Raw genomic sequence first — 25,271 nt, forward strand, 5'->3', positions numbered from 1 at the left:
CCCGAGCCCGCCGCCATGGGCGCCGCGGCCCTGCGCGCCCTGCCCTGGGCGCTGCTGCTGCTGGGGCCGCTGCTGCCCGGGCAGGTCCTGCAGGCCAACCCCATGCTCACCTCCGAGGGCCAGCCCGCGCCGCTGCCCGGCGGCGCCGTGCCGGGCTTCACCCCCGCGCCGCCCGCCGCCCCCGAGGAGATCCACCCGCTCAAGGAGCAGCCGGCCAACGGCTCGGCAGAGGGGCACGCCAAGCACCGCAAAGCCTTCCCGGTCATCGGCATCGACTACACGCACGTCCGCATCCCCTTCGAGATCTCCCTCTGGATCCTCCTGGCCTGCCTCATGAAGCTGGGTAGGTGGGCGGTGTTGTGGGGAGGGTCCGTGGGAAAGGGCCTGGGGAGGGCCTGGAGAAGGAGGGACCCCCGGGCAAATGGGACAGAGACCCCCAGGCATCACAAGGAGTGACCCTCGTGAGCATCTGCCCCGAGAGACCCGCCGAGCAGCCCGGGCTGGGACCCCCTCGGCATCCCAGGGCAGGACCCCCCGGCCGGGGGGGACAGACACCCCCAGCCATCCCAAGGAGTGGCTCCTGAGAGCATCCCGAGGAGCGACCCTTTCGAGCATCCTGGGGAGAGACCCTCTGAACATGCCAGGGTGGGACCACCCCAAACATCCCGGGGCAAAATCTGCTGCACATCTTCTGCAGAGCTCCCAGGCCGGCTGGGCCGGGTGGGCACTGCTCTGCCCACGACCTTGGCTCTCTGTCCTGGGCCTGGTGGACAGCAGCATCCCGGTCCTCCACTCCCGCAGGCTCCTCATCTCCCGCCTGGCCTGGAGATGCTCCTGACCCCTGCTTGGACCAGGCTTGCTCTCCTGCCTTTGACACTCAGGGAGGAAGCGCCCGGTTTGCTCACTTCCTCTCTGAACCACAGATGCTTTTTGTAACCTTGGAAAAGTCCCTCAGAAGCCTCCCGGTGCTCGGCCTCCCCTTCCTCCCCCTCCGCAGCAGACCGGGGTGGCTTTGCCTCTGCTGCAAAGCGTCCCGAGATTCCCGCATTAAAGAGAGAGAGCGGCTGGGGCTGGGAAAGTCACCCGCTGGGATGAGCCTGGGATGCCCCGCTCTGGGAGAGCATCAAAGCATCGCTCTGCCGGGGCGGGGGCTGTTGACAAAGTGTTTTCCAAACTTCTGCAGCTGGATCAATAGCAGCCGAATTAGCCCAAACCTGTGACGTGATGGAACCTGCTGTGCTGTCCCCGGCAGTGCAGAGGTTGAGCTGGCCCTGGTCCCATCCCTGGTGATAAAGCCAGGGGGACAGGTGGAGTGTTTGCCTTAGAGCAGGTGAGGAGGGAAGGGAGCTCTGTGCTTCTTCATTGTGCTCCTCAGCTGCCATCAGTGGTTTAATAACGCCCACTTATGGGGCGCTCCAGCTTGCTGAGGGAAGTCTTGCTTTGGAGGCTTCCTAAAGCTGTTTCCTGTTGTAAACTGTGCCCTGTCCTGGTCTGGAGGGGTCTGAGAGACTCTCAGGAGCTCAGATCCTTCCTGCCCAGCTACTCCTCAAATACCCCATCCCCTTCCCAGCCCGCTGTGAGCGTAGGCAGGTGCAGCCCCATTTCCACAGTCCCTCCCGAGTGCTTTATTTACGTGCAGACGGAGGAGTGAGAGCACTTCAGACCCGGAGGCTTGTCTGGGAGGCAGGCAGTCAGGACAGGCTGGAACCAGGTGGGAGCCGTGGGCTTTGTGCCTTCCTGGCGTTCCCCAGAATGACCTGGGGGTGGAAGGTGCCTCTCCCTGGGGAGGCAGGGCTCCCTTCACAGGGCTCCCTTCGCTGTGGCACTGCGCCTTCAGCGCTGCTCCCAGAGCCGGGAGTGATGAAATCAGGAATATCTGTGCGGAAGCTGGAGGAGAAAGGAGGGGCCAATGGCCCGCGGGCCTGCCGGGGCCACGGGGAAAGCTGGCAAACAGCAGAGTGAGCGGAGCTCGGGGATGGAGGGGACACCCAGCACTCTGTGTCACTGCTGCTGTGGGAGCTGCTCCTGCTGCCCTTGCCCGGAGCCAGGGCTCGGTGGTGCTGCTGCAGGAAAAGTTGTGGCTGCCGGCTGTCAGCTCCTTGATGCTACAAGTATTATGCAAGACTGCGTGTTTCAAGGGGGGTGTTTTAGGAGAGGCTGCCCTGCAAGTTTGGCAAAGGTGGCAGGTGCTCTGCAGGGCTCCAGAGGTGTTGGTTATGCCAAAATCCACACCTTAGCTTACCTACAGCTGTGACAGGGCCCTGGCAGCAGGGCGGTCCCGGGACACCCTTTTCCTTGGCCTCCTTTCCAGCGTTTTGCATTTCTTGTTGGTGCTGCCTTGGCAGGCAGTTCCCAAGTTGCAGGTACAGCTCCCTGTGCTCGTGAGCAGCCAAAAACCTCTCACTGCTCTGTGTCCATATCCCAGCCCTGTCCATCCTGCCCTGGATCACAGGGTGTTGTTCAGCAGCAGCAAAATAGGCTTTTTTCCACGCAGGGATGGCTCTTACACAACTGGGCACTGCTGGTAGCACAGCCTGGAATGGCAGGATGGGGCTCACACAGCTCCAGGCTCCCTGCACCAGACAGGGTCTGCAGCATCCCGTTTCCAGGAAGAGAACAAGGGGGATGATAAATAGAACAGGAATTTGCAGTGCTTCCTCTTTCTCCCCACACCGTCAGTGTGCATTTATTGATGCATCAGGGTGACCCTAAGGGGACCAGCATCTTCTTTTTCCAAGAACAGGAATTCCTGGGGTGTGGGCTGTGCATGACAGCACCTCCTGCCTGTCCCCCTCCAGCTCCACAGTTCTCCTTGCTGGCTGAAGCTGGTGATTGAGCCACAGGTTGCTACAAAACTGAGTCTTCAAGCCTGTGAGCCACTGCAGGGTGTCACCCTCGGGTAGTGCAGGGTGACCATGTCGAGGAGCTCAGGAGTACTCCCAGGGCTCTGCTCCAGGCCAGCAGATGCAACCTGACCTTGTCCTGTTGCTCAGTTTCCCCCTGTTGCTCTTGATGCTTTACCCAGCTCTTCAGACTTAAATGCATCCTTCTGTTGTCCCATCCAAGGGGTTTGTCCTTTCTCCAGCAGCTCTCAGTGTGAATTTGTTTGGGAAATCAGAGGTGTGAGTTGAGCCCTTCCCCTCTTGCTGCAGTTTCTGTAAATTGCCTCGGAGATGTTGGTTTGGATTCCTCACCTGACGGGGCACAGGGGGATGTGCCCTGCATGTCCTGCAGGCGTGGGCTGTTCCTGCTGTGTTAATCCCCGTGGAGAAGGGGAAGCTGCTGCTGGCTGCTTTACTTAATACTCCCATGATATTTTAAGGCTGTGTAGGGGAAGAGGGAACGAGGGGCAGCTACAACCATGTGCATGTCATGTCTGGTGGCGGCCTGACTTTGCCAGGAGAAGCCTTTGCAGCTGCAAGTTGCAGCCAGACGTTGTCTCAACCTGTTGTATTGTTGCAGAAGGTCAGACCTTCCCAAAACAGCCCAGTGAGGAGCTCTCTGTGCCCTTCTCCAAGGTTTTGCAGGGGTATCATAGGGGTTCCTTCTCACCATTGCCAGGAAGAGGTTGGTGAGCTGAGGGGATTCCCTGCAGGAGAACCTGCTCTCCTCACTCTGAGGGTTGACCTTTCAGCTCACGCGGCTCCCAGAGCCGTTTAGGGGAATTCAAGTTGGACTGTAAATACGTCCTCGTTTCAGGGGAAAGGGAAGGAGTGAGTCAGGAATGTAAATAACAGATTGTGGTCAGGCTTTGCTGCTGTGCTGGGGCCAGCAGGCAGAGCTTTGTGGTGAGCACCAGCTCCTACCTGCCTTGGAGAAGAGCTGGGGCTACCTGTGCCTGCAAAGCCCATGCTGGCCCTTCCCTCCAAAGCCAGAAAGCAGAGAGTGATATTCCATTAGCCACCTTCACTGAGGCATGTCCTGCTGTCTGTCTGCTCCAAATGCATTCCCAGCCTCCCTGGAGCATCCTGGCCATTCCACCTCCAGCTCAAGGAGATGGCAGGGTGTGGGTTCACCTTGACTGGAAAGTAACCTAAAATGAATGTCTTGAGCCCAAGGTTTGAATGCTGGGTGGCTTCTTCCCTTCTTTTCTCTGGGAATCCATCTCCCCCAGATGGAGGGAGTCTTCATACCGGGGCCTGTCGTGACAGGACAAGGGGAAGTGCTTTATGAAAGCAGGTTTAGATTAGATATAAGAAAGAAATAACATGCTCAGAAGGTGGTGAGGCCCTGGCACAGCCTGCCCAGAGCAGCTGTGGCTGCCCCATCTCTGGAAGTGTCCGGGGCCAGGTTGGACAGGGCTTGGAGCAGCCTGGGACAGTGCAATGTGTCCCTGTGTGGAACTGCATGGGCTTTAAGGTCACTTCCAACCCAGACCATTCCATGATTCTGTGGCTCCTGGTGCCCACCAAGCTGCTCCATCACTTCCCTCTCTGCAGGAGAAACTAGGATGGAAAAATCCTCATGGATCAAGATAAAGGCAGTTTAATAAAGCAAAAGCAAAGGTCATGTGCGGAAACAAAGGGAAACAAAAGATTTATTCTTCACTTCCCATCAGCAGATGATGTCCAGCCACTTCCTGGGAAGTACCTTCAGGAGCGTAGTGGCTGCTCCGGAAAGCAAATGTCCTAATTAGAGCTGCCCACCCTCTCTTCCTCTGTAGCCTTTGCTTGATGTGGTGTGCAATATCCCCTTGGTCAGTCTGGGACAGTCCCAGCAGTGTCCCCTCCCAGCCCCAGCTCCTGCCGAGGGGTGACTGTGGGGCAGCTTTGTTGCTGTGAGCAGCACAGGGTGTTATCAACCCCCTCCAGCCACCAAAGAGGCTCTGCCCTCTGAGGGCTGCTGTGGGGCAGATGGGCTCCAGCTCAGCCAGACCAGGGCGTGGGGACATCCCTCCCTGTGTCCCCAGAGCAGTGACCACGCTGGGACCCACGGGGCAGCGCTTGCAGCTGAGCTCCTTGGCTCGCCACTGCTGCTGCTGGGACAGTCACTGAGTCTCTGCTGTGTCTCTCCTTCCCCCTTGGCAGCTCTGCTGTGTCTGGGAGAAAGGATGTGAACCAAACAGGCCAAATGTCAACACCTTCTGCTGCCACCCCACAGACCAGCCCAGGTCACCTGCAGGTCTCTCCCTGCCCCTCCAGACCGAGAGACGGCTGCCAGCGCCAGCCTGGCACTCGCAGGACTGTCCCCACCGTGTCCCCAGCGTGTCTGCAGCGTGTCCCCACCCTGTGCCTGTTGGGCTGGTGTAAAACGAGCCGGGGATGGAGCTGTGCTCAGTGAGCAGAGCCCAGGGCTGTGCCGGGGTGGGTTACGTGGGGACACGCTGGTGCCTTGGGGAGGTTTGGTGTCACAGCTCAGCCCGCCGTGCCAGCGCAGTGCCCGTGCTCGCTGACACTGCTTTGGAGAGCACCGGTGCTCCCCAGCACTGCTGTGCCTGCGGAGGAGCAAGATTAGGGAAGCTCTCAGGGCCTGCGAGCGGGTGATAGGTGCTGGGAGAAGAAAGGCAGAAGCTGATGGGTGCAGGTGGGGTTGTGGAGCCCCACAGAGGCTCAGGGCATGGGGGGTGGCTCGTGCGCTGGAGGAGAAGAGACAATTTCAAAATTGCCAGAGAAACGTTTGCAGAAGCTGGTGGCTGCTGGCTGGCAGCGAGATTTGGGTGCTAAAACTTTTGGGTTCTAAAAGACTTGGGTGCTTTTCAAACGTTTTATCAGCCCACATCCCTGCCCTGGAATCGTGGCTTTTGGAAGGGCCACCCCAAGGTCCTACAGAGCCCTGTGAGTGGAGGAACTTGAGATTCCTGTGGGTTGGTAAGCAGGGTAGGAAACCTGCTGTGGTGGTGGCACTGGATGGAAGAGCTGGATCTCGAGACCAGACACAGCACAAACACCCCAGAGCAAAGCCACTGGCGTGGGGACGCCTCTGCCAGTGCCACCTGCAAGGCTGGGAATGGCGCAGCAAGGAAACATTCCCAGAGGAGCTTTGCCCAGTGTTGGGAATATGTGTGTGTGACTCCCCAGGTGTGCTGGGGTCCTCCCTGTGGCCCTTCTGCCACCCCAGGTGTGCTCCCCTGGGCACGGATGGCCCTGCTGGGCTGGCCATGGCAGGGCTGGGCTGGGGAAGGGGCTGTTCCTGCTGCATCCTGGCACTGGCTGGTCCGGGTTCCCTCTCTGGGCTGGAGGGAAATGTTTGTCTCATTCTTGGTGGCAATGTTTGTCTTACAACCTGGCTTATCACGGCTGGCTGCAGACACGGGGGTGGTGAGAGCTCGGAGATCTCCCCAGTGTCCCCTCTTGTCCCAGGGAGCTGCTCAGGGGAGCTGGGCCTTGGGGAGTGACTGTTCAGAAAGGATTTTGAAGTGCTGCTGCAGCTGGTGCCACAGAAGTGTAAATTGTCGTGATGATGAATTTAAACAGTCTCTTCCAATGCAGACTTGTTGCATTCCCACTTCCTTGTTGGGGGATGATCTAAACATGCTCTGGCTCCCTTTTCCTCTGCTTTGCCATCTCAGAAAAAACAGCCACGGCATTTATTTTTCCTCCCTGATCTGCCCGTTGCTGGTGTCTGAGCTAAAAAACATCCAAACTGTTCCCTCCATGGATCTGAGAAAACCATTAGTTTAATTACGGTTGGAAGAGTGAAAGATCCCTGCTGTGAAGTACGGGATGGTGATGGAGTGGGAAAAGCAGAGCAGGTCTGTAATCACAGCCATTCCTCCCTGGTGAGCCCTAATGTCCATTACGGCAGGATTACACTCCGTTGCAGCCTTGCCTCTGCTCCCTGCAGGGACCCTGTTGCCTGTGGCAGCTTCTGGACCTCAGGGCCCTCAGGAGCCAAAGCTTTTGTTTCATCCCATTTGTCAACAAAGGCTTGGAGACCTGGTGCTGGGGTCAGGGATGGGCTGGTGTCCCACACAGGCTGCGGGTGGAATTTGGGATGTGGGTGTTGCCAGTCCCGTGGCAGCCAGAGCCCAGCTTGGTGCTGGCCTGGCTTTCAGGAATGCCATGGAGTTGTTCCTCCCCTGAGAGCTGCAGGTGACCTGGGCTGGCTTGTGGGGTGACAGCAGAACGTGTTGATATTTGGCCTGTTTGGTTCCCATCCTTTGTCCCAAGCTGCCCAATCACCCAACCACAGCTTGCCCACGATACCCAGACATGCTGGAGTTCCCTTGGGAGTCACTGGGGTGGAGGACAAGTCTTTTGTAATTAATGTAGCTGAATAGTCTCCTTTGGGGTTTGAGGATTGCACATGGGAGAAGGGAAAAGCAGGTGGTGGTGGAGGGCAGAGGGTGGTTCTTGGGGTGACACCAATGCTGTGGCACAGAGGGACTGCAGCCCCTCTGTGCAGACGAGACACAGATATCTCTCTAGCACTTGTACAAACCAGATGCTCGTTAGACTTGCAAATAAATACTTCTTTAACACAATCCTTCCCCTTTTCCCTCCTGCAAGCCCTGGTTTTGCATTTGGTTTCTTTTTTTTTTTTCTTCTGTTTTGTGTCCCCAAGGCCTAATTTGTTCAAATAAAACCTGAAATCCACACGGAATACTCTGTGAAAACACGGCCTTGCTGAGTGGAGCTGGGTTGCACCTCATCCCTGCGCTGGGCTGCCTGAGTCAGCAGCAGCTTTTTCTCACCCATTGGGGCTCAAAAATGCCAGCGTAGGTTTGATGAAAACCTCAGTGCTCTGAGATCAGGGCCAGACAGCTTCCAAGGGAACCGCAGATGAGCAGGGGATGGTTTGGGTTGAACCAAGTGTTGGTGGTTGATCCTCTCACTGCACTGAGGTCCCACCATCTGTTCTCCGTGGTGTTGGATATCTCATGGACCTCTCTGATTTCACAACGCCTTGCAGTTGTGTGTAAAATCTTGTCATGTTCTGTTTTTGGCTCCTTCCTGGGGCAGCAGAGCTCGTGTGTTCCTGCTTGGGAAGGAGGAAACCAAACTAAAAGCTCAGCAGACGGGCGTGCACACACTCGTTGCTGCCTGTTTGTCAGAAGGGGCAAGATCCAGGCTGAGCCTTGCTTGGAGAGGAGCAGTGAATCTGGTGGTGTGTCACTTCTGGAGGTACAGAAATTCCTGGTGTGTCACCTCTGGAGGTACAGAAGTCTGGTGTTACATCACCCCACGTCTCTTGGGGTTCCTTCCCAGAACCTGCCTGCGTAAGAAGGGCACGACTGAGGCTCATTTGAAGTTGGGCTGGTGTTTTGAGTGGAAAGTTTAGGAATGCAAAGTACTTTTTTGGTCAGAAGAGAGCACACACATTTTCTTGGGTTGCCCAGGAGTGACTCACAAACATCTCAGCATCCGAGGTCTTTGTCTCCAGAAAGTTGCAATACAATCGACCTCCAGGGACAGCACTTAAATCCCACTGAACAGAGGGTGCTGCTAGGGAAATAATTCCCCTCTCTTGTGCAAGACACGCACTTGCAGAGCAGACGCCCCGTGGCAGCAGTTTATTTCCAGTGCCTGGAATTATTCTGCATTTTGGAGTCACGACATGCTAAATCTTAATGACGGATTTGGAGGGAAGGCAGCTTCCCACCCCACTGCTGGAGATTTACCAGCAGACACACCAGGGGCGCAGATTTAAGTGCACACAGGCCTTTGAAGAGAAGAGCTGGTGTTTCCAGCCCTGTTAGTGCCTCAGTTTCCCTTGGGAACACTTTTCCCACAGCAGCCTTGCAAGGAACAGCTCCTCTGCTGTGTCAGCTGCTGCTCCCAGGAGCTGGGCTGGGTGTGAGAAGCATCATGGCTGGGATGGTGCTGGAAGGCTGGGGTGGTGCTGGAAGGCTGGGGTGGTGTCTCTGAGTGCTGGGATGGTGCTGGAAGGCTGGGATGGTGCTGGAAGGCTGGGGTGGTGTCTCTGAGTGCTGGGGATGGTGCTGGAAGGCTGGGATGGTGCTGGAAGGCTGGGGTGGTGTCTCTGAGTGCTGGGGATGGTGCTGGAAGGCTGGGATGGTGCTGGAAGGCTGGGATGGTGTCTCTGAGTGCTGGGATGGTTCTGGAAGGCTGGGATGGTGTCTCTGAGTGCTGGGAAGAGGTGACAGTGGCCGGGTGCTTGCGCTGGCTCCGGACGCGCTGCTGGCGTGTGCTGAGAGTGGTGTCACTTTGTCTGGGCTTGCAAAGCCCGGTAGTAATCAGTGCTAATTGCAATTACCTCCTCCCTGCTGTCCGAGTGGAGACCAACAGGTTGTTTCCTGAAAAGCTTTTGTTTGTCTTTCCTGCCCGTGTTGCCGGTAGGAAATCTGCCCTTCCTGGGAAGGGCGACTGGCATCGCCCTGCCTGGGGACTTTGTCTGTGGTCACCTCAGGCTGGCTCAGGTTTAACTCTCCCCACGGCTTCGAGGGGCAGCAGGAGCTGGGAATTAATTGCTGTGTCCTGTGGTTGAGGGTGAGGAGCTGGGAGAGCAACTGGGGCCTTATTTTGGGTGACCAGGCACTGTCTGTTTGCATCCCCCCTGCTCCAGAGCCTCCATCTGCATCCAGCAGTGTGAAGGTTCCCTTTGCAGCACGCAGATGTTAACTGGGAGCATTCTATTCCAGAAATCCCCTGGCACTGACCCCTCCTAACCCAGCTATTCACGGCATCCAGCGCCTTGTAGCAGCTGAAGGAATCTGGCAAGAGCGTGGCTGGTGAGAGTGAGTTATGTTTAGCTCCTTGTCCCTTTCCCTGGAGCTAAACAAGTTTTTCTAGACCTTAAACCTCCTCAAAATGTGCAAGTCCGGCTGCTGTCACGGTTTTGAAGGACATAAACCTGGATGAGGATGCTGTTGTCCCATAGAAAACTCACTTTTCCAGGGTAAATGAGCTGTGCCAGGAGGATCCCAGCCTTGCAGGCCTGGCTGTGAGCTGCACCCATCCAGAGCTGGTGGGGAAAAGTCAAAGTGAGTCTTGAAGCAGCCGCAGCAGAAATCTGGGTGGCAGCTTGTCCCCGAGTGCCTCCGTGCCCAGCTCCTGCTGGGTGAATGCCATGGGCTGGTGAGGAGTCACGGTCCCGCCCTAGAGAGCTGTGTGGAGCCTGCCCAGAGGCTCTGAACAGGTTTGGTGATTGCAGCTGTGGTTTGGGAGCGGCTCTGGAACAAGCCCGTTAGAGGAATGCAGTCAGCAGGATCGGGGTTACCGGGGCACCGGCGAGCACCAAACCCTGGGCTGGTGTCCCAAAGCTCAGTGGGCTTGGTGACTTGTCACAGGGCAGCTCTAGACCTGGGGAGGGGGAGGAGAGCTGCTCCATGCACAGCTGTGCACAGCTGGGCCTGGAAGAGGATTTTTGGAGATGTGGTGGCACCAAGCCTTGAAGGCTCCCATTGGTTCTGTGATTGGAATGCTGCAGCCATGGGGTGACAGTCCAAGGGCCCTGGGTCTCGCAGTCTTTAATGGCAATTAGGTCTTTCTTAATCTGTGATTTTCTTGCAGAGTGTCCTTGCCTTCCCTTCTGGTGTGAAGGAGAAGCATTATCTAAATGCAGGGCTGGAAATTGGGAGCTGCTGGGTTCTCACACCAGCTCTCACGCCACTCACTTGGGGACGTGGGCAAGTCCATTTAATGTCTTTTGTCTCTCATTTCCTTTTTACAGCTGGGAGGAAATTAATACCAGCTCTGTAAAAGACTCCCAATTGATCTGTTAATTTCTTGTGAGTGCTTCAAGATAAAACCAGGGTACGTGCCCTTGCTGCTCTCAAAAAAAAAAGTGTTCAAGTGTTTGTGCTGAAGGCCTCTGTCCATGGATTGTTCTCAGGGCGTCTTGTGGTTGTGTGTGGGCACCTTCTCCTGCGGGGAGGCTGCTGCTCCAGGTCCTCCCAGTCCTTCCCAGGGCTGAGGTTTGACTGGAGGGATGGCTGCAGCTCTTTGGCTCAGCAGTGTGCTCTGTGCAGGGAGTGCTGGGTGTTGGGTCACACCAAAGCTCAGCAGGCTTCTCAGAGCTGCCCCACGGTGTCTGGGAAGAGGGGCACAGCCCCTGGGGCTGGGGAGCAGCCAACCAAGGAGCCCATCCCTGTGTGGAGGGAAGAGTGGGTGCTGAGGCTGATGGGGCCCAGGGAGGAGGTGTCCTGTGTAAACAGCTCCTTTGTGAGCGTACACAGCCTTGTGCCGGGGGGCCGCCCATCCTGGCAGGCTGGGATCCAGGGTGCCTGCGATGATTCAGAGCTGGGATCAGCGTGTGCTCTCCCTCTCTGCAGCACTGCAGCACTGCCACGGGGTCCCAGCACACCTGCAGCACTCGCACACTGCACCTGCACCCCTCCAGGGCTGTGCTGGGGAGGGATTTGCCTTCACAGGGGCCGTGTGCTGCTCCTGCAGGGTCTCAGGGCAGGTGGGGAGCTGGGCTCATCTGCATGCAGCTCCTGGCTCTGGCTGCTGCAGGATGCAGCGATGCCTTTGGTCCTGTTCCCCAGGCTGCTCAGCTTTCTGGGGACCTTTCTGCATCTCCAGGTCCAGCCCCACACGGGAAGGACAACCTCGGCGTTTCCTGGGAGTGCCATCATCATCATCCTCCTCCTTGGGATGAATTTCTCTGCTGCTGCAGGAGGACAGTGAAGCTGTCAGACATCGCAGCCCTGCTGCACCTGCCTGCCAGCCCCTCCTCTCACAGTGAGGAGGGGAGCGTCTGTTGTTTCTCAGGGATGAAGGCTCTTCCCTGGGGCTGCGCCAGCCCGGCCTCCTGCTCTGGCTGATGTGGCTGTGCCTTGAGGGCTCCACCAAGCCATTTCTCAGTGTGCAGCCAGCTCAAGCTATGGGTGGTGGCTGCTTGGCTGAGCTGCAGCAAGGCTGGTACCTGGCAGTGCCTGCTTTTTGTCCTGTGGCTTTCAGGTTTTGAGTCACCCTAGGGCTGGCCTGATGCTATCAGCCCTGCTCTTACCTTCAGCAAAGCAGGGTCCAGCGGGGTCACCTTCCCACACACACCTGATCTAGGGGCTGTACCAGGCAGCCCTCGGGCTCCTATCACAGCAGCTCCTTCCTTGTGCCCCGGGCTGTTTGCTTTGGGTGGGAGACACGGGTAAAACCAGGGGCAGGGTGGGGCTGAGCTGGGTGAGCGGGGTCTGCAGGCTCAGGGGTGATAATGTCACACCAAGGGGAAATAAAACAGCCCTTTCCTCACCTGGCAAGGGCCCTGATGGCTATGGGCTGTGGCAGCAGGGCTTCTGGGGGCGTTGTGTGCTGGGCAGGGTCACAGCCACGCTGTGCTGGGCACCGTGGGCAGGCAGAGCCTGGGAACCAGCCCAGGGCTTCATCCCATCCCACGTGGATGAAGCTGATGCTGACTCCTGAAAAGGCCTGGAGGCTGTGGGGCAGGGCTGGATGCTGTCCTGAGCACCAGCCTGGTTGCCCACCCGAGTTTGGGGTGCAGGAGTGACCCCGAAATCAGGGCTGGATGTTTTGCTTTTCCCTTCTGCCCGCGCTGGCTTTGCACGCTGTGCCCACGGCCAGGTTTGGAGGGTGGCTCTGTGGCCCTTGTGTGGGATCTGCATTCACTCATGACTCACAAAAAGCAGCATAAATTAATTACCTTCCTGGTTCTTGGCTTTGCTTCGTAATTAGCGACAACAAAATAATGAGGCTTGAGTGAAACATTTGGTTTGTTCTGGAGGAAATTGTTTTGCTTAGAAGCACTTTCTGTACCTGTGCCTTAACACGAAAAACAAGAAGTCAACTTCTCACCAGGAAATGGCATTTTGGGGTGGAAAATCAACGCTTTTCCGTTCTGGACATCGAAGCCACTGGGTGCTTAAAAGGTTGCCCAAATCAACCCAAGCTGCTGAAACCGACCCCAAAAGAGCTGCAGGGGAGCACTGGGGTGACCTGCACCTGCATTGAAACCCTGCCTGCTCCCTGGTGAAACAGAAAAGGGTTTGGCAAAGCCCAAACTGCGTCATGGCCCCACATGTGCCCTCCCAGTGGGGTGCTGTGGGAATGAGCCAGCTTGGGGCTCTGTGGAGCTGGAATTTCAGGGCATGTGGTGATACTGGAGCTTGTGAGAGGCACTGAATGTAATTTAAGTGCAGTGGTTTTACCCCCTCTCCTGGCAGGGTGACACCAGCCGTGGCCTCGCTCTATTTATAGGTGTAAAGCACCAGCTTTTTAATTCCTTTTGAGCAAGTTCAATTTTCATCCCCTTCCCTCGAGGCTTCCCTGTTACATCTGGCGCAGCTCTCTCCGTTCTCCTTGTTCCCTGTCTTGCAGGGAGCCGCTGGATCCGGCTCCACTTTCCAAGGGAGAGCACAGCAGAGACACCCTGACATCCCTGCTGGAGGCCACAGCAGGCAGCAGAGCCTGGCTGATCCTCGGCCAGCTGCTGCTCAGGCCAGGGAAGAGAGAAATCCACTGTGGTTTCTCAGGGGGTGAAGGATAAATGGAAGAAGCTGCAGCCGAGCTCTGGAGGACTGGGATGGATTTTCCCCTGGGAGCCAGCTGCAAAATGTTGTGTCACTGCCCTGCCATCCTCACAGGGCTTTAACCCTGCTGGGGTCTTACCCCATCCTCAAAACAGCGTGGGAAAGCCAGATCCCAGGGGCTGGGAGCTCTGCAGCCCCTGGAGCCCAGCCCAGCCCTCCTGCCCTCCCTTCCCTCCCTGCTGCTCCTTGCACACAGAAAGAAGGGCATGGCGCTGCGTCACGGCTTCGTGGATCACTTGTCCCCAGGGCTGTGACACATCTGTGCCTTTGGGGTTCAGCCAGCAGAGTGTCAGTGTGGGGCTCTGCATGTGTCACACAGCAGCGTGGGAAGGTGAGCACACCTGCTGCATGCCTCACCTGGGATTGCTGCCCCTCTGCAGGACCTGCCCAGCCTGGTGTCCTGCAGGGTTAAAGTGGCCCCTGGAGGGGCCCCAGTGCTGTCAGACACTCGTGTCTCCTCCAGCCCTGCTCTCTGCAGTGTCCTTCAGAAGGGCAGCCCTTCTGAGCATGCCTGCTCCTTCCCAGAGCCAGCTCCACTCCCAGCCACCCTGCAGCCCACACCAGCCCCAGCCTGGGCTCCCCAGGGCTGCAGAGAGCATCTCCCGGGGGCTCCACTGCCCCTTGACCCTTCATCCACCACCTCCTTCCAGAACAGAATCCCCGGGGGTGGGAGAGCTCCTAGCCCTGGTTAATAATTGAGTGATTCCTCCAGCCTGCCTGCTGGAGCCTGCAGCTGCTCCAATAAACCTGGCCAGGATGGGGGGTTTGTGTAAGCACGCTCCTCTCTCGTGCCTCCTCTTGGCTGACAGGATCCTCCTGGAAGCATCCTGGCTCTCTGGGGCCGTGTCCCTGCGGGGGTGTTTGGGAATGTGGGGTGAAGCCTCAGGAGCATCCGGCTTAACCATGAACGTGCCGGGCCCTTCAGCTGTGCCCTGTGCTCCCTTCCCTGCTCCCTCCTGTCCAGCAAATCCACTGACCCCAAAATAAACCCCAGAAACGCTCAGAAGCTGCAGAACAGCCTTTGTCAGAGCCAGATTTCCCTGCCCGAAATCTCTTTAATTGGAAGGATGGGATTTCCTCCAGATCTGCAAGTGCTCGGTCTGTGGTTAAAACTGGGATTCCTGTCGCTGGTTCCTTTCTGCCCCAAGCCAAGGAATTGCTGCCCACCAGCGAGCGATCCCCGTGTGTGCCGTGCTGGGCACGTGGGAGCTGGCTGCGTGACGTGGGCAAGGAGCTGTTTTCACAGGAACTGTTATCTCCTGCACTTCCTTTTCTGTGTTTGCTCAGCCTCTTGGGGTTCACGTTTAACCCAACCGTCTCTCTTTTAATGGTTCAGGTGGTGTTTGACGCTGGTGAGAGGGAGCTGCTCCCATGGAGTTTGTTTTCCAAAGGAGGAAGCTTGGGTGACTGTGCCTGCCCTGTGCTGGGGATTTAGGGATCAGGGGTCACATTATTATTATTTTATTGTTCTTATTATTATCATAATCTTTAAAGCCATTATCAAGGCTTATTCCCCTTTCTGCTGCCCCTGCATGTGCCCTTGGCTGGGCATTGTCCTCTCCCAGCATCCTGCCCAGCCTTCCTCATCTTCCAGGAGGGAAGTTCAGGCACGGGGCTGGGATCAAAGCACTTCACCCTGGCCTCTTCCTTCCCACCAGTCACCCCCATCCCAAAGTGGGATGCTGGCTCCCACCAACAGATTGGTACCAGTGAGCTCTGGAATGCTCTAAAAATACTGAGCAGAGCAAGCAGGGAGCAAAAAATGGCTGAGATTCAGTGAAATCAAAGGCATAATTAAAATGCAGCCCGTGTAAGTGTATTTTTAGGGCCCTACAAAAAGGCTGTAAACCATTGAATTCCCATCAGCACACGAATGTTCCAGTTTAATGGAATCCTGGGGCCTGTGGGGAAGAAGTGAGAGATGCTTAATTGTCAGTGTTTGTGTTTTATTCATGATTGAACATACTTAGCAAGCAAAAACTGATCTGCTGTTGGCTTCTCGCTGCTTGTGTGGCTTTAAGCCTTATTCCAGCCAGAAACTGCCCGGTGTGCTGGAAGGGTCGGTGGTTCCCAGGGTTTGCACGAGCTGTGCACAGAAAAGGGATTATCACCTCCCCTCCCACAGGAGCTCTGTGCCAGGGCTGCCTTGGGGTGCTCAGAGCTTGTGTGGGCTCCAGGGGATCCAGGAAAGAGGAAAAATCCCACGGGGGTAAATCAGGAGCTGCATCCAGGCTGGGAGGTCCCTGAATGCAGGTGCCTGGGTGCTGGGGGTGCCTTGGGACAGGGTTTGGGTGTTCCCAGCTCCTCCTGCCTCCCCTCCAGCCCCAGGGACCCTCTGGAGCAGCTGGAATGGTTCCTGGAGTGTGAATCCTCTGGGCTGGCCCAGGCTGGAGCCTGTTCCTGCAGCTCAGGTGGAATCTGGGGGCTGCTCCTCCCCCAGGGACCTGCACGGGGCTGGGCTGTGGTCCTTAGGGAGGCTCTGTGGAACTGAGGCCTTTTCCCGTGGGAGCTGGGGGTCTGCCCAGGTGCACGAGGGATGAGCTGGCCATGGCACAGATGCGGCCCCTGCGGGCTCGGGGGGGATCTGGCTCCTTCTGGAGGGGATTGAATCTGTTGTGGGATTGCTGCAGATGGCACGGCCGGAAGGAACGGAGGAACGCGGCATGCCAAGGCAGGGTTCCTTATTTTAAACTGCTTCCCTTGCCAGGGAACAAATATGCCTCGCTTCAAAATAATAATTATAAAGGCTGGAGGAGATCCAGGGAGCCCAAAGCCCTTCTGTGGGTGTTGGTGTGCTGGCAGATGCCCGGCTGGGGGTGCTTGGTGGGAATGTCGTCCCAGCGGATCAGGGCTGGCTCAGGGACCTGCCTGTGGACTTGTGCTGCGATTGGAAATGGGGGAAATGGGTTCCCTGTTACCTCCAGGAGGGAGAATTGCATCCTGAGATGCACCAAGCAGCAGCTCCCATCCCACAGTGCCTGTGCAGGGATGCCTGGGGATGGGGCTGTGCCTGGCACATGGGGAATAGTGGGCAGGCTGCTGTCTGATGGGAGGGAAATGCCGCTGCCTGTGTGTGCCTGGGAGCAGCGCTGCAGTGGGGAGAGCTGGAGCAGGGACTGCTCGTGTGGGGAGAGCTGCCTGTGCTGCAGGGCTGTCACAGGCAGGGACACCTGCCATGGTCACCCTGGCGTCCAGGGAGAGACCCTGGCGTGTCCCAAGGGTGGCTGTCACCTGCTGCTGGGACTCTCAGGGTCCTGGCCCGAGACCAGCAGTACCACGGTCTGGTTAAGCTGCAGTTTCCACTTGACAGAGCGGGGCACGAGGGGAAACTGAGGCACACGAGGCGTGACGGGTCACAAGGAGAGCAGGGAGGGCTGGGAACTGGTCCCTGGCTCTGGCAGGGGTGTCCCCTGCAGACAGCATCCTCCATTGCTGTACCCAACGTGTCTCTTCCTCTCTCCCTCTCTCCAGGCTTCCATGTGATCCCCTCAGTGTCCAGCATCGTTCCCGAGAGCTGCCTGCTCATCGTGGTGGGCCTTCTGGTCGGGGGGCTCATCAAGGGGGTGGGTGAGAAGCCCCCCATCCTCAAGTCGGACATCTTCTTCCTCTTCCTGCTGCCCCCCATCATCCTGGATGCCGGCTACTTCCTGCCCCTGCGGCCCTTCACCGAGAACCTGGGCACCATCCTCATCTTCGCCGTGGTGGGCACGCTCTGGAACGCCTTTTTCCTGGGGGGGCTGATGTACGCCGTGTGCCAGCTGGGCGGGCCCGGCCTCAACCACATCGGCCTGCTGGCCAACCTGCTCTTCGGCAGCATCATCTCGGCCGTGGACCCCGTGGCCGTGCTGGCCGTCTTCGAGGAGATCCACATCAACGAGCTGCTGCACATCCTGGTCTTCGGGGAGTCCCTGCTCAACGACGCCGTCACCGTGGTGAGTGCCCCGGGGAGCGGGGTTTGCTCAGTGCAGGAGCGCCCCAGGGTGGGGGCACCTGTCAGGGCCATGCCAAGCTGCCTCCTGGCAGCTCCGCTTGGACCAAACCGTGTCCAGGTGCAAAGCTAAAAGTAGGGGCTTGAAACAGAGGTGGGTTGAGGTGGAGTGATGCTCTTGGAGGGCTGGGGAGGCTGAGGGCATGTGCCCAGTCAGCCTCCTGGTGCCATGGGCTCTGGGCATCTGCTCTCCTGGCTGCAGTTGCTGCTGTGCCCGTGCCTGCCCTGCCAGGGGAAGCATGAGGGGCTGACCCTGGGTCAGGCAGAGCTGCCCTGTAGCTGCTGCTCTGTCTGTCTCCTTTCTCGTGGCCACCCTTGCTGCCCTCCAGCTCCCAGGAGGTGGGAGGGCAGCACATCAGCCGTGGCAAAGGGAGAACTGGAGGGGCTGAAGCCAGGCTGGCCGCCCCCCTGCATCGCCCCCAGCCCCACTGCAAGCAGCAGCTTTGCAGGGACCTTTGGGAGGTGGGGCCAGGCCTGCTCCCTTTCCAGAGGACATCACTGCTGTCCAGGTGCTGGCTTGGCTGTCAGCGTGGCCTTCTCCTCTCTGCAGAGCTGACCTCTAAACTGACTCCTAGCCCACTGCTTTTTCCTGGCTCTTTTCCCACGTCCCAGCTGTCCATTCCAGAGCTGGCTGCTCAGCCCCTGCTGACAAGGTTCCTGGTGACAAAGAACACTCTGTCCCACCACGGGGCTTTTTCCAGGCACTTCTCCCCCATTTTGCAGCAGAGGGGTGCCTGCAGGGTCTGTGTCCCCGCTCTCATCCCTGGGGATGCCTTTGTCTGCCCCTGCCCCTGTCCCACCCAGGGCCTGGCCCCGGCAGGCAGGAGCTGGCACCTCGCCCTCTCCCTGCCTGCCAGTGCTGCTATTCCTGCAGGATGCCCTAAATCCTGTTTCCCATCCTGACATGTGCTTTAACATCTCTGCAGTGTCTGGGGGTGGGGGAAGGCAGCACAGCCCAGAGTCTTTCCCTCAGGTTTCCCTCAGCTGCAGAAGCCACCTCAAGGGTTTGGGCTCTTCTCTGGGCTGGGCAGGGCAGATGGGGGCTTTTCTCTCCATGCATCTGTCAGGAGTCCCCCAGCCTGGATCTGTCCTGACCTGCTCATTGGGAAAACAGGAACAGCCTCTGGCTGCTGACCAAAGGCCCTCCTGGGACAGCTGGAGAGCAGAGCTGTCCCAGACACATCTCTGTGTGTCCCTGTGGGCACAGAGGGCAGGGAGCTGGTCCCCCAGGTCTGTGTCTGGCACAGCAAAGCACCAGCAGCTGGATTTGGTGTGAGCCTTGGTCAAGCACCCAGCTTGGGGTCACCAAGCAGGGACACAGCTCAGGTGTGCCACACTCCCTGGACAGGTCTCCTGCGAGGTGAGGCTGTCCCTTCCCAGAGGAGCAGTTTGAACCCTGCTCTCCTTTTCCCTGCCAGGTCCTCTACCACCTGTTTGAGGAGTTTGCCAGCTTCGAGCAGGTGACCATCCTGGACATCATCCTCGGCTTCCTCAGCTTCTTCGTGGTGTCCCTGGGCGGGGTCCTGGTGGGCGTCATTTACGGGGTGATCGCCGCCTTCACGTCCCGCTTCACCTCGCACATCCGCGTCATCGAGCCCCTCTTCGTGTTCCTCTACAGCTACATGGCCTACCTGTCTGCTGAGCTCTTCCACCTGTCGGGCATCATGGCGTGAGTGGGAGCGGGGAGGGGGTGCCCTCCTGCCCACGACCCTTGGGGGTTTGTGGCATGTGTGACCACTGTCCTGTGGCTGGCCCAGCGTGGTCAGTGCGTGCCCAGTGAGGCCCAGGGGTGTTTGGGCGGGGATATGCAAGGAGGCACACCAGAGGAGTGGGTCTGGGGAGTTGTCCCACAGATCCCGGGGTGCTGGCAGCCTGTTCCTGTTCTCCCGGGCACACAGGAGCAGGCAGGGCCTGCTGAGCACTCAGGACACCGTGGGTTTGTGCTCCAGGGCTCACTCCTGCCCTGCCAAGGGGAGGACAAATCTCATATTGCCTTGAATATTAGCTGGTGGTTCACAAGGCCTGTCCTGCCCTGGAGTTTGGTGTCACAACACAAAATGCTGCTGCAGGGCCAGGGCTGGGGGCTGTCCCCATGTCCCCATGGCTGCTGAGGGCCCCAACCTCACCCCCAGGCTCATCGCTGCTGGTGTGGTCATGCGGCCCTATGTGGAAGCCAACATCTCCCACAAGTCCCACACCACCATCAAGTATTTCCTCAAGATGTGGAGCAGTGTGAGCGAGACCCTCATCTTCATCTTCCTGGGTGTCTCCACCGTGGCTGGTCACCACTACTGGAACTGGACCTTCGTCATCAGCACGCTCTTCTTCTGCCTCATCGCCAGGGTGTTGGGTGAGTGTCAATGTGGTGGCAAAGCCCTCGGGGTGGTAAAAGAATCATGGCATGGTTTGGGTTGGAAGGGACCTTAGAGCCAATCTTGTTCCAGCTGCCATGGGCAGGGCCACCTTCCACCACACCAGGTTGCTCCAAGCCCTGTCCGTCCTGGCCAGAGTGGCCACCTGGGTCATGGTGAACTCTCAGGACCGTGATGCCTTGCCTTGCTGGGGAGGCTGGAGATACCTGGGTGGCACTGCTCCACCGTGGGCATCACCCATGCTGGTGGTTGGTGTTGGGGAGATGGGGCTGAGGCCGTGGTGGTGCCAGACATGGGCTGGAAGCTGCCATGGGATGTTGAGATGAGCAGACAGCCCCTGAGGGGCTGCAGGGTGGGCTCTTTGGGACTGGAGGGGATCCTTGACCACTCACCCAGGACTGTGCTGCTCCCCCAGGTGTCCTCGTGCTCACCTGGTTCATCAACAAGTTCCGGATCGTGAAGTTGACGCCGAAGGACCAGTTCATCATCGCCTACGGGGGCCTGCGGGGAGCCATCGCCTTCTCGCTGGGCTACCTGCTGGACTACAAGCACTCCGGCATGCGGGACATGTTCCTCACGGCCATCATCACCGTCATCTTCTTCACCGTCTTCGTGCAGGTGGGTGGCACCCAGGCTGTGCTTTCTGAGGGAAAGGGGCTCTCATGGCCGTGTGGAGAGTGGGGAGCCCATCCCCAGCCTCCATCCCTGTCCCTGTCACTGCCCCGCGTCCCCAAAGCGCTGCACAGGGACACTGACAGCAGGTTGGCTTTGCTGGGCCCATCCCACCCCCACCACTGGGCCTTGGGCAGAGATGTAACCCGCCTCCTCCTCCCCAGGGCATGACCATCCGGCCCCTGGTGGATCTGCTGGCTGTGAAGAAGAAGCAGGAGACAAAGCGCTCCATCAACGAGGAGATCCACACGCAGGTAACGCGTGCTGCCTTAGCCCTCTGCTCTCTCTGCTTCTGCCACTCCACCTCTGTCACTGGGACCTGCCCCTAAATCAGAGCCCAAGGTAAGGGGGCAGAGCGAGGGCTCTCCCCGTCTGTGTCGTCCAGTGCCCGCTCTGACCCAGACCCCCGGTGCCTGTAGAGCCAAGCCCGGTTGTGTGGGTCCATCCTGCCCTCCCAAAGCCCATCCTGGACCCGCAGCCCTGATTTTACACACCCCGAGTGCCCTCCCCGTGTGTCAGTGTGGGTGTCAGGGGAGGGAGGGGGTGGGCAGGAGCCCTCCGAGCTGCTCATGCCTTGGACCATCTCTTCCAGTTCTTGGATCACCTTCTGACAGGGATCGAGGATATCTGTGGTCACTACGGGCATCACCACTGGAAGGACAAGTGAGTGGCGAGGTTTGGTGGCTGGGGAAAGGTTTCAGTCACCACCCAGAAGGTTTCACAGCTCTGTGAAATATCCACACTCAGACCCACCATGGGGAATTATGGCCCTGGACTGGGAGCAAGGGAGGCTGCAGGGCTGCACCCCTTGGCCTCACCACCCACAGCAGGTCCGTGGCAGGGTGGGAGCTGCCAGTGCCAGTCCCTGCAGGAGATCAGGGCCATCCCTAGTGGGTACCCGCAGGTGCTGGGTGTTGTAGAGACACCCTGGCTTGGGAGGGATTGAGGGAAGCCTGGCCTGAGCTGTGCTGGTGGAACTGGAGCCAGCACTGAGCCCAGCAGTGCTGACCTGGGCAGGGCTGGGGAATGGGAGTGGGGAATGGGGAGTGGGGAATGGGGAATGGGGAATGGGGAATGGGGAATGGGACAGGGCCAGGGCTGAGCTGTGGCTGCCCCTCCTGTGCCCTGTTCTGGGAAGGCTGAACCGCTTCAACAAGAAGTACGTGAAGAAGTGCCTGATCGCAGGGGAGCGCTCCAAGGAGCCCCAGCTCATCGCCTTCTACCACAAGATGGAGATGAAGCAGGCCATCGAGCTGGTGGAGAGCGGGGGCATCGGCAAGATCCCCTCTGCCGTCTCCACCGTCTCCATCCAGTGAGTTCCCTGCCCTGGGCACCCTCCCTGGCACCCTGAGTGCTCCCTGCTGCTGGCCGCAGGGCAAGCAGCCCTGGGGTGCTGCGTGGCCGTGCTCTGTGGCTCTGAATCCTGTCTGTCCGTGCAGGAACATCAACCCCCAGACCCTCCCTCTGGAGCGCGTCCTGCCAGCCCTGTCCAAGGACAAGGAGGAGGAGATCCGGAAAATCCTCCGCACGAACCTGCAGAAAACCAGGCAGAGGGTGAGGTGTCCCCTGGCACTGTGTGTCCCCTTTGCCTCGCTGGGAGGGGCAGGGACACTGCCCACCAGCCCTCAGCTGGGCCCTTCACCCTGCTGTCCCTGCCCTGCTGTGCCTTGTGCTCCTGGCCTGACTCTCGTTCCCCAGGAGGCTTTTCCTCCTGGATGGTGCTGGGACAGTCTGAGGGCCAGGCTGATTTGGTCAGTGGCCGAGCCCAGCCCTTAAGCCCTCGTTGGGCCAGGGTGGGTTGGGATCAGGCATCCTGTGGTGGCACACGAGGGATGAGCCACGAGCCTGCCTGGACCTGCTCTGCCCACTGGTGGCTGTCCCATCCATCTCCAGGACAAATGGGGCTGTGACCTTTCTCTCCCTCTCCATGTGGCATTTTAACCCGTGTCCTTTTCTGGGATCTGTTCCCAGCTGCGATCCTACAACCGGCACACGCTGGTGGCTGACCCCTACGAGGAAGCCTGGAACCAGATGCTCCTGAGGAGGCAGAAGGCCCGGCAGCTGGAGCAGAAGGTGCTGGGGGAACACCAGGGTGGGGCAGGATGGGGGCCAGGGTGGCTTCCCAGCCTGGGAGGGCACAGGGGTTTGATGACAGAGGGTGACCCCAAGCTTTGGGGGTCCTGCGATTGCCCCAGGCCCCAAGCAAGTCCCTCTGGCAAGGCTGGGAGCATCTGTGCCCGTGTCCTCTGCATCCCACTGCTGCTCCCTGCCCATCCCTGTGCCCAGTCCCCTGCCCATCCCTGTGTCCAGTTCCTGCCCATCCCTGTGCCCAGTCCCTGCCCATGCCTGTGCCCAGTCCCCTGCCCATCCCTGTGTGCAGTTCCTGCCCATCCCTGTGGCCAGTTCCTGCCCATCCCTGTGCCCAGTCCCCTGCCCGTGCATGTGGCCAGTTCCCCTGCTGCCCTGGCCGCGCCGCTGACGGTGCCCTGCTCCCGTTGCAGATGAACAACTACCTGACGGTGCCGGCACACAAGGTGGACTCTCCCACCATGTCCCGGGCTCGCATCGGCTCAGGTAGGTGGGAGGGGCTGCACGAGGAGCAGCACTGCCCTCACCTGGAGCCCTCGGAGCTGCCCTGCGCCTCCTCAGCTCCCTGTGGCTCTCCAGCCCCGATTGTCCCCAGCCCACGCCCATCCAGCCCAGCCCCACAGGGTTGCTGCTCGGAGCAGAGGCACCCAGCTGGCTCCCCAGCACAATTCCCCTGGCAAGGCAGGTTGGGCAGTCCCTTTGGAGCCCAGCTCGCTCCATCCACGCAGCCACATCTCTGTCCGTGCTCGTCCCAGCCCTCCTCAGGGCCGGGCATCAGAGCGCTTAGCCCCAAGACCTGTTGGGAATGCCAGTGCATTCCCAGTTTGTCCGTGGCGCATTTGCTTTGGCACCCTCGGTTCCCGCTGTCCTGTGCGTCCCCTCCCGCTCCGGGGACGGGGTGGCGGGTGTGCCGCGGCTGCCGAGCCCGCGGTTCATCAGCAGAGGGCAGCTTCGCCCTTCCCGATGGAGCCGGCTCCGCTGGGCTGTGGGAACCGGGAGAAGGAGTGACACAGCTGAATTGGAAATCAGCGACACAGCCAGGCACCCCAGCCCCAAACAAACGTCTGGGGTGCATCACCGGGGGTCCCTGAGACCCCCCTTCCCTGCCTGACCCCTCTGTGCCTCCCAGACCCGCTGGCCTACGAGCCCAAGGAGGACTCGGAGAACCTGCCCATCATCACCATCGACCCGGCCTCGCCGCAGTCCCCCGAGTCCGTGGACCTGATGAGCGAGGAGCCCAAGGGCTGCAGTGGCCTCCCGCCCTCGCCCGAGGAGGATGAGGAGGGGCTGGTGATGCGGGTGAAGGAGCCTTCCTCGCCGGGGACTGACGACGTCTTCACCCCGGGCAACGGGGACAGCCCCAGCAACCAGCGGATGCTGCGGTGCCTGAGCGACCCCGGCCCGCGGCCCGAGCCCGAGGAGGGGGAGCCCTTCATCCCCAAGGGCCAGTAGCTGCTGGCACAAAGCCTCCAAATCGTTTCTCTCTCTCTGTTCATTCATTCGTTCTTTGCTCTCCGTTTTGGTTTCTTGTCACTACACACTGGGTTCAGTCAGGGGAGCCTGTCCTGGATGGACTGGGATTGCCAGGACAGCTCTGCCCAGCGAGCCCTGGGCTGGCCCCAGCGAGCAGGGAAGGAGCCCTGGGATGCCCCGGGCTCCTTGGGCCGCGTGGCCTGGGGGTGATGGACAATTTTCCGCCCGGGATTGGGATTTGCAGGTGCCTCACAGCCCCCGCGGGGCTCCGCAGAGGTGCCCACCCACTCAGGACCTGCGGCCGGCTCTGACCAGGGGTCTCCACAGTCACTCCCCATGGCACAGCTCCCCCTCTCCCCTCCTGTGCTTCACTGCCCCCTCGCCTTGCTCCGGAGCGGAGAGATGGGACAGCAGGAGCTGTCACGGGGCGGCGCACACACACACACACACACACACACTCCCTGTCCCCTCCCCTCACCTCGGGCTCCTGCCGCTGCTCCCTCGCCTTGGCAGCTTCCCCGTGGGCCCGGCTGTGCCTGGGATCCTCCCTCCTGGCCTCACATTTCATGCCAGGTCTTTTCAAAGAAATATTCTAGAGCCATGCAGGGGGGAAGCTGGGACCCCCTCGCTTTGAGCAGCCTCTCCATCCCTCCTGGAACTGCTGTCACCTGTCCCCGTGGGGACCCTCCGGGGGCAGCCTCAGCCCCTCGCCCTGTGCCAGCGCGGCAGCGGCTGCTCCTTAACCAAAGACAGGCCCGGGGTGTGCCAGGGGGGATCGTTTGTCCCCCTGCAGTGAGAGGAGCTGGGGAGAGCCGAGTGCCAGCTCCCCCAGCCTGGGGACACCTTGGATCCAGAATGTTGGCAGCAAGGGCACGACTGGGGGTGCCGGGGGCCTGCAAGGACCCATCTTTCCCCAAGGCTTGGGAGGGATCACTGGGTGTTCTGGTGGCTTGCAGCCCTCGCCGGGCTCAGGGGTGTCCTGTGTGTGTCACCTTGTCCCCCACCTTGTGCCACCCGGCTCCCGCCGTGTGCCACCGTGGGTGCCACGGGGCGCTCACCACCCCTCCCCGGGGACCCCGGCCACTGTCCCCTCCCCGTGCCGTGCCTTGCCACGCTCTGCCCCGCTGCCTTGGTGGGCGCCTGTCCCACGTCCCACCCACCCCACGCCCCGCTGGCACCCCCAGGGCCGGCGTCACCGGGGCGAGCGCCCGCGCCGCTGCCTGCGCCTGCCTGCTGCCCTGCTCTGTTTCCAGGAGGAAAAATAGCAATGGAAATTCTCTTGTATAAAAAG

General features: G+C 59.5%; 1 protein-coding gene across 1 annotated transcript; it reads left to right on the plus strand.

Moving 5' to 3' along the window:
- SLC9A1 (solute carrier family 9 member A1) lies at window positions 1-25,271 on the plus strand. Its single transcript, XM_030964712.1, has 12 exons — window positions 1-343; window positions 16,859-17,319; window positions 18,794-19,044; window positions 19,508-19,725; window positions 20,163-20,365; window positions 20,584-20,673; window positions 21,012-21,082; window positions 21,558-21,731; window positions 21,859-21,973; window positions 22,391-22,492; window positions 22,921-22,993; window positions 23,637-25,271. Exons 1-12 carry the CDS (start codon window positions 16-18, stop codon window positions 23,957-23,959), a joined length of 2,409 nt encoding a protein of 802 aa, XP_030820572.1. The 5' UTR covers window positions 1-15; the 3' UTR covers window positions 23,960-25,271.

This window comes from Camarhynchus parvulus, chromosome 23 (genome assembly GCF_901933205.1).
Source record: "Camarhynchus parvulus chromosome 23, STF_HiC, whole genome shotgun sequence".
NCBI classification, from domain to species: Eukaryota; Metazoa; Chordata; class Aves; order Passeriformes; family Thraupidae; genus Camarhynchus; species Camarhynchus parvulus.

Coding starts and splice junctions, on each gene's coding strand:
- SLC9A1 (XM_030964712.1), top strand. CDS start 16: ATGGGCGCCGCGGCCCTGCGCGCCCTGCCCTGGGCGCTGCTGCTGCTG. Junction 344..16,858: donor GGCCTGCCTCATGAAGCTGG/GTAGGTGGGCGG, acceptor CCCTCTCTCCAG/GCTTCCATGTGATCCCCTCA. Junction 22,994..23,636: donor CCGGGCTCGCATCGGCTCAG/GTAGGTGGGAGG, acceptor TGTGCCTCCCAG/ACCCGCTGGCCTACGAGCCC.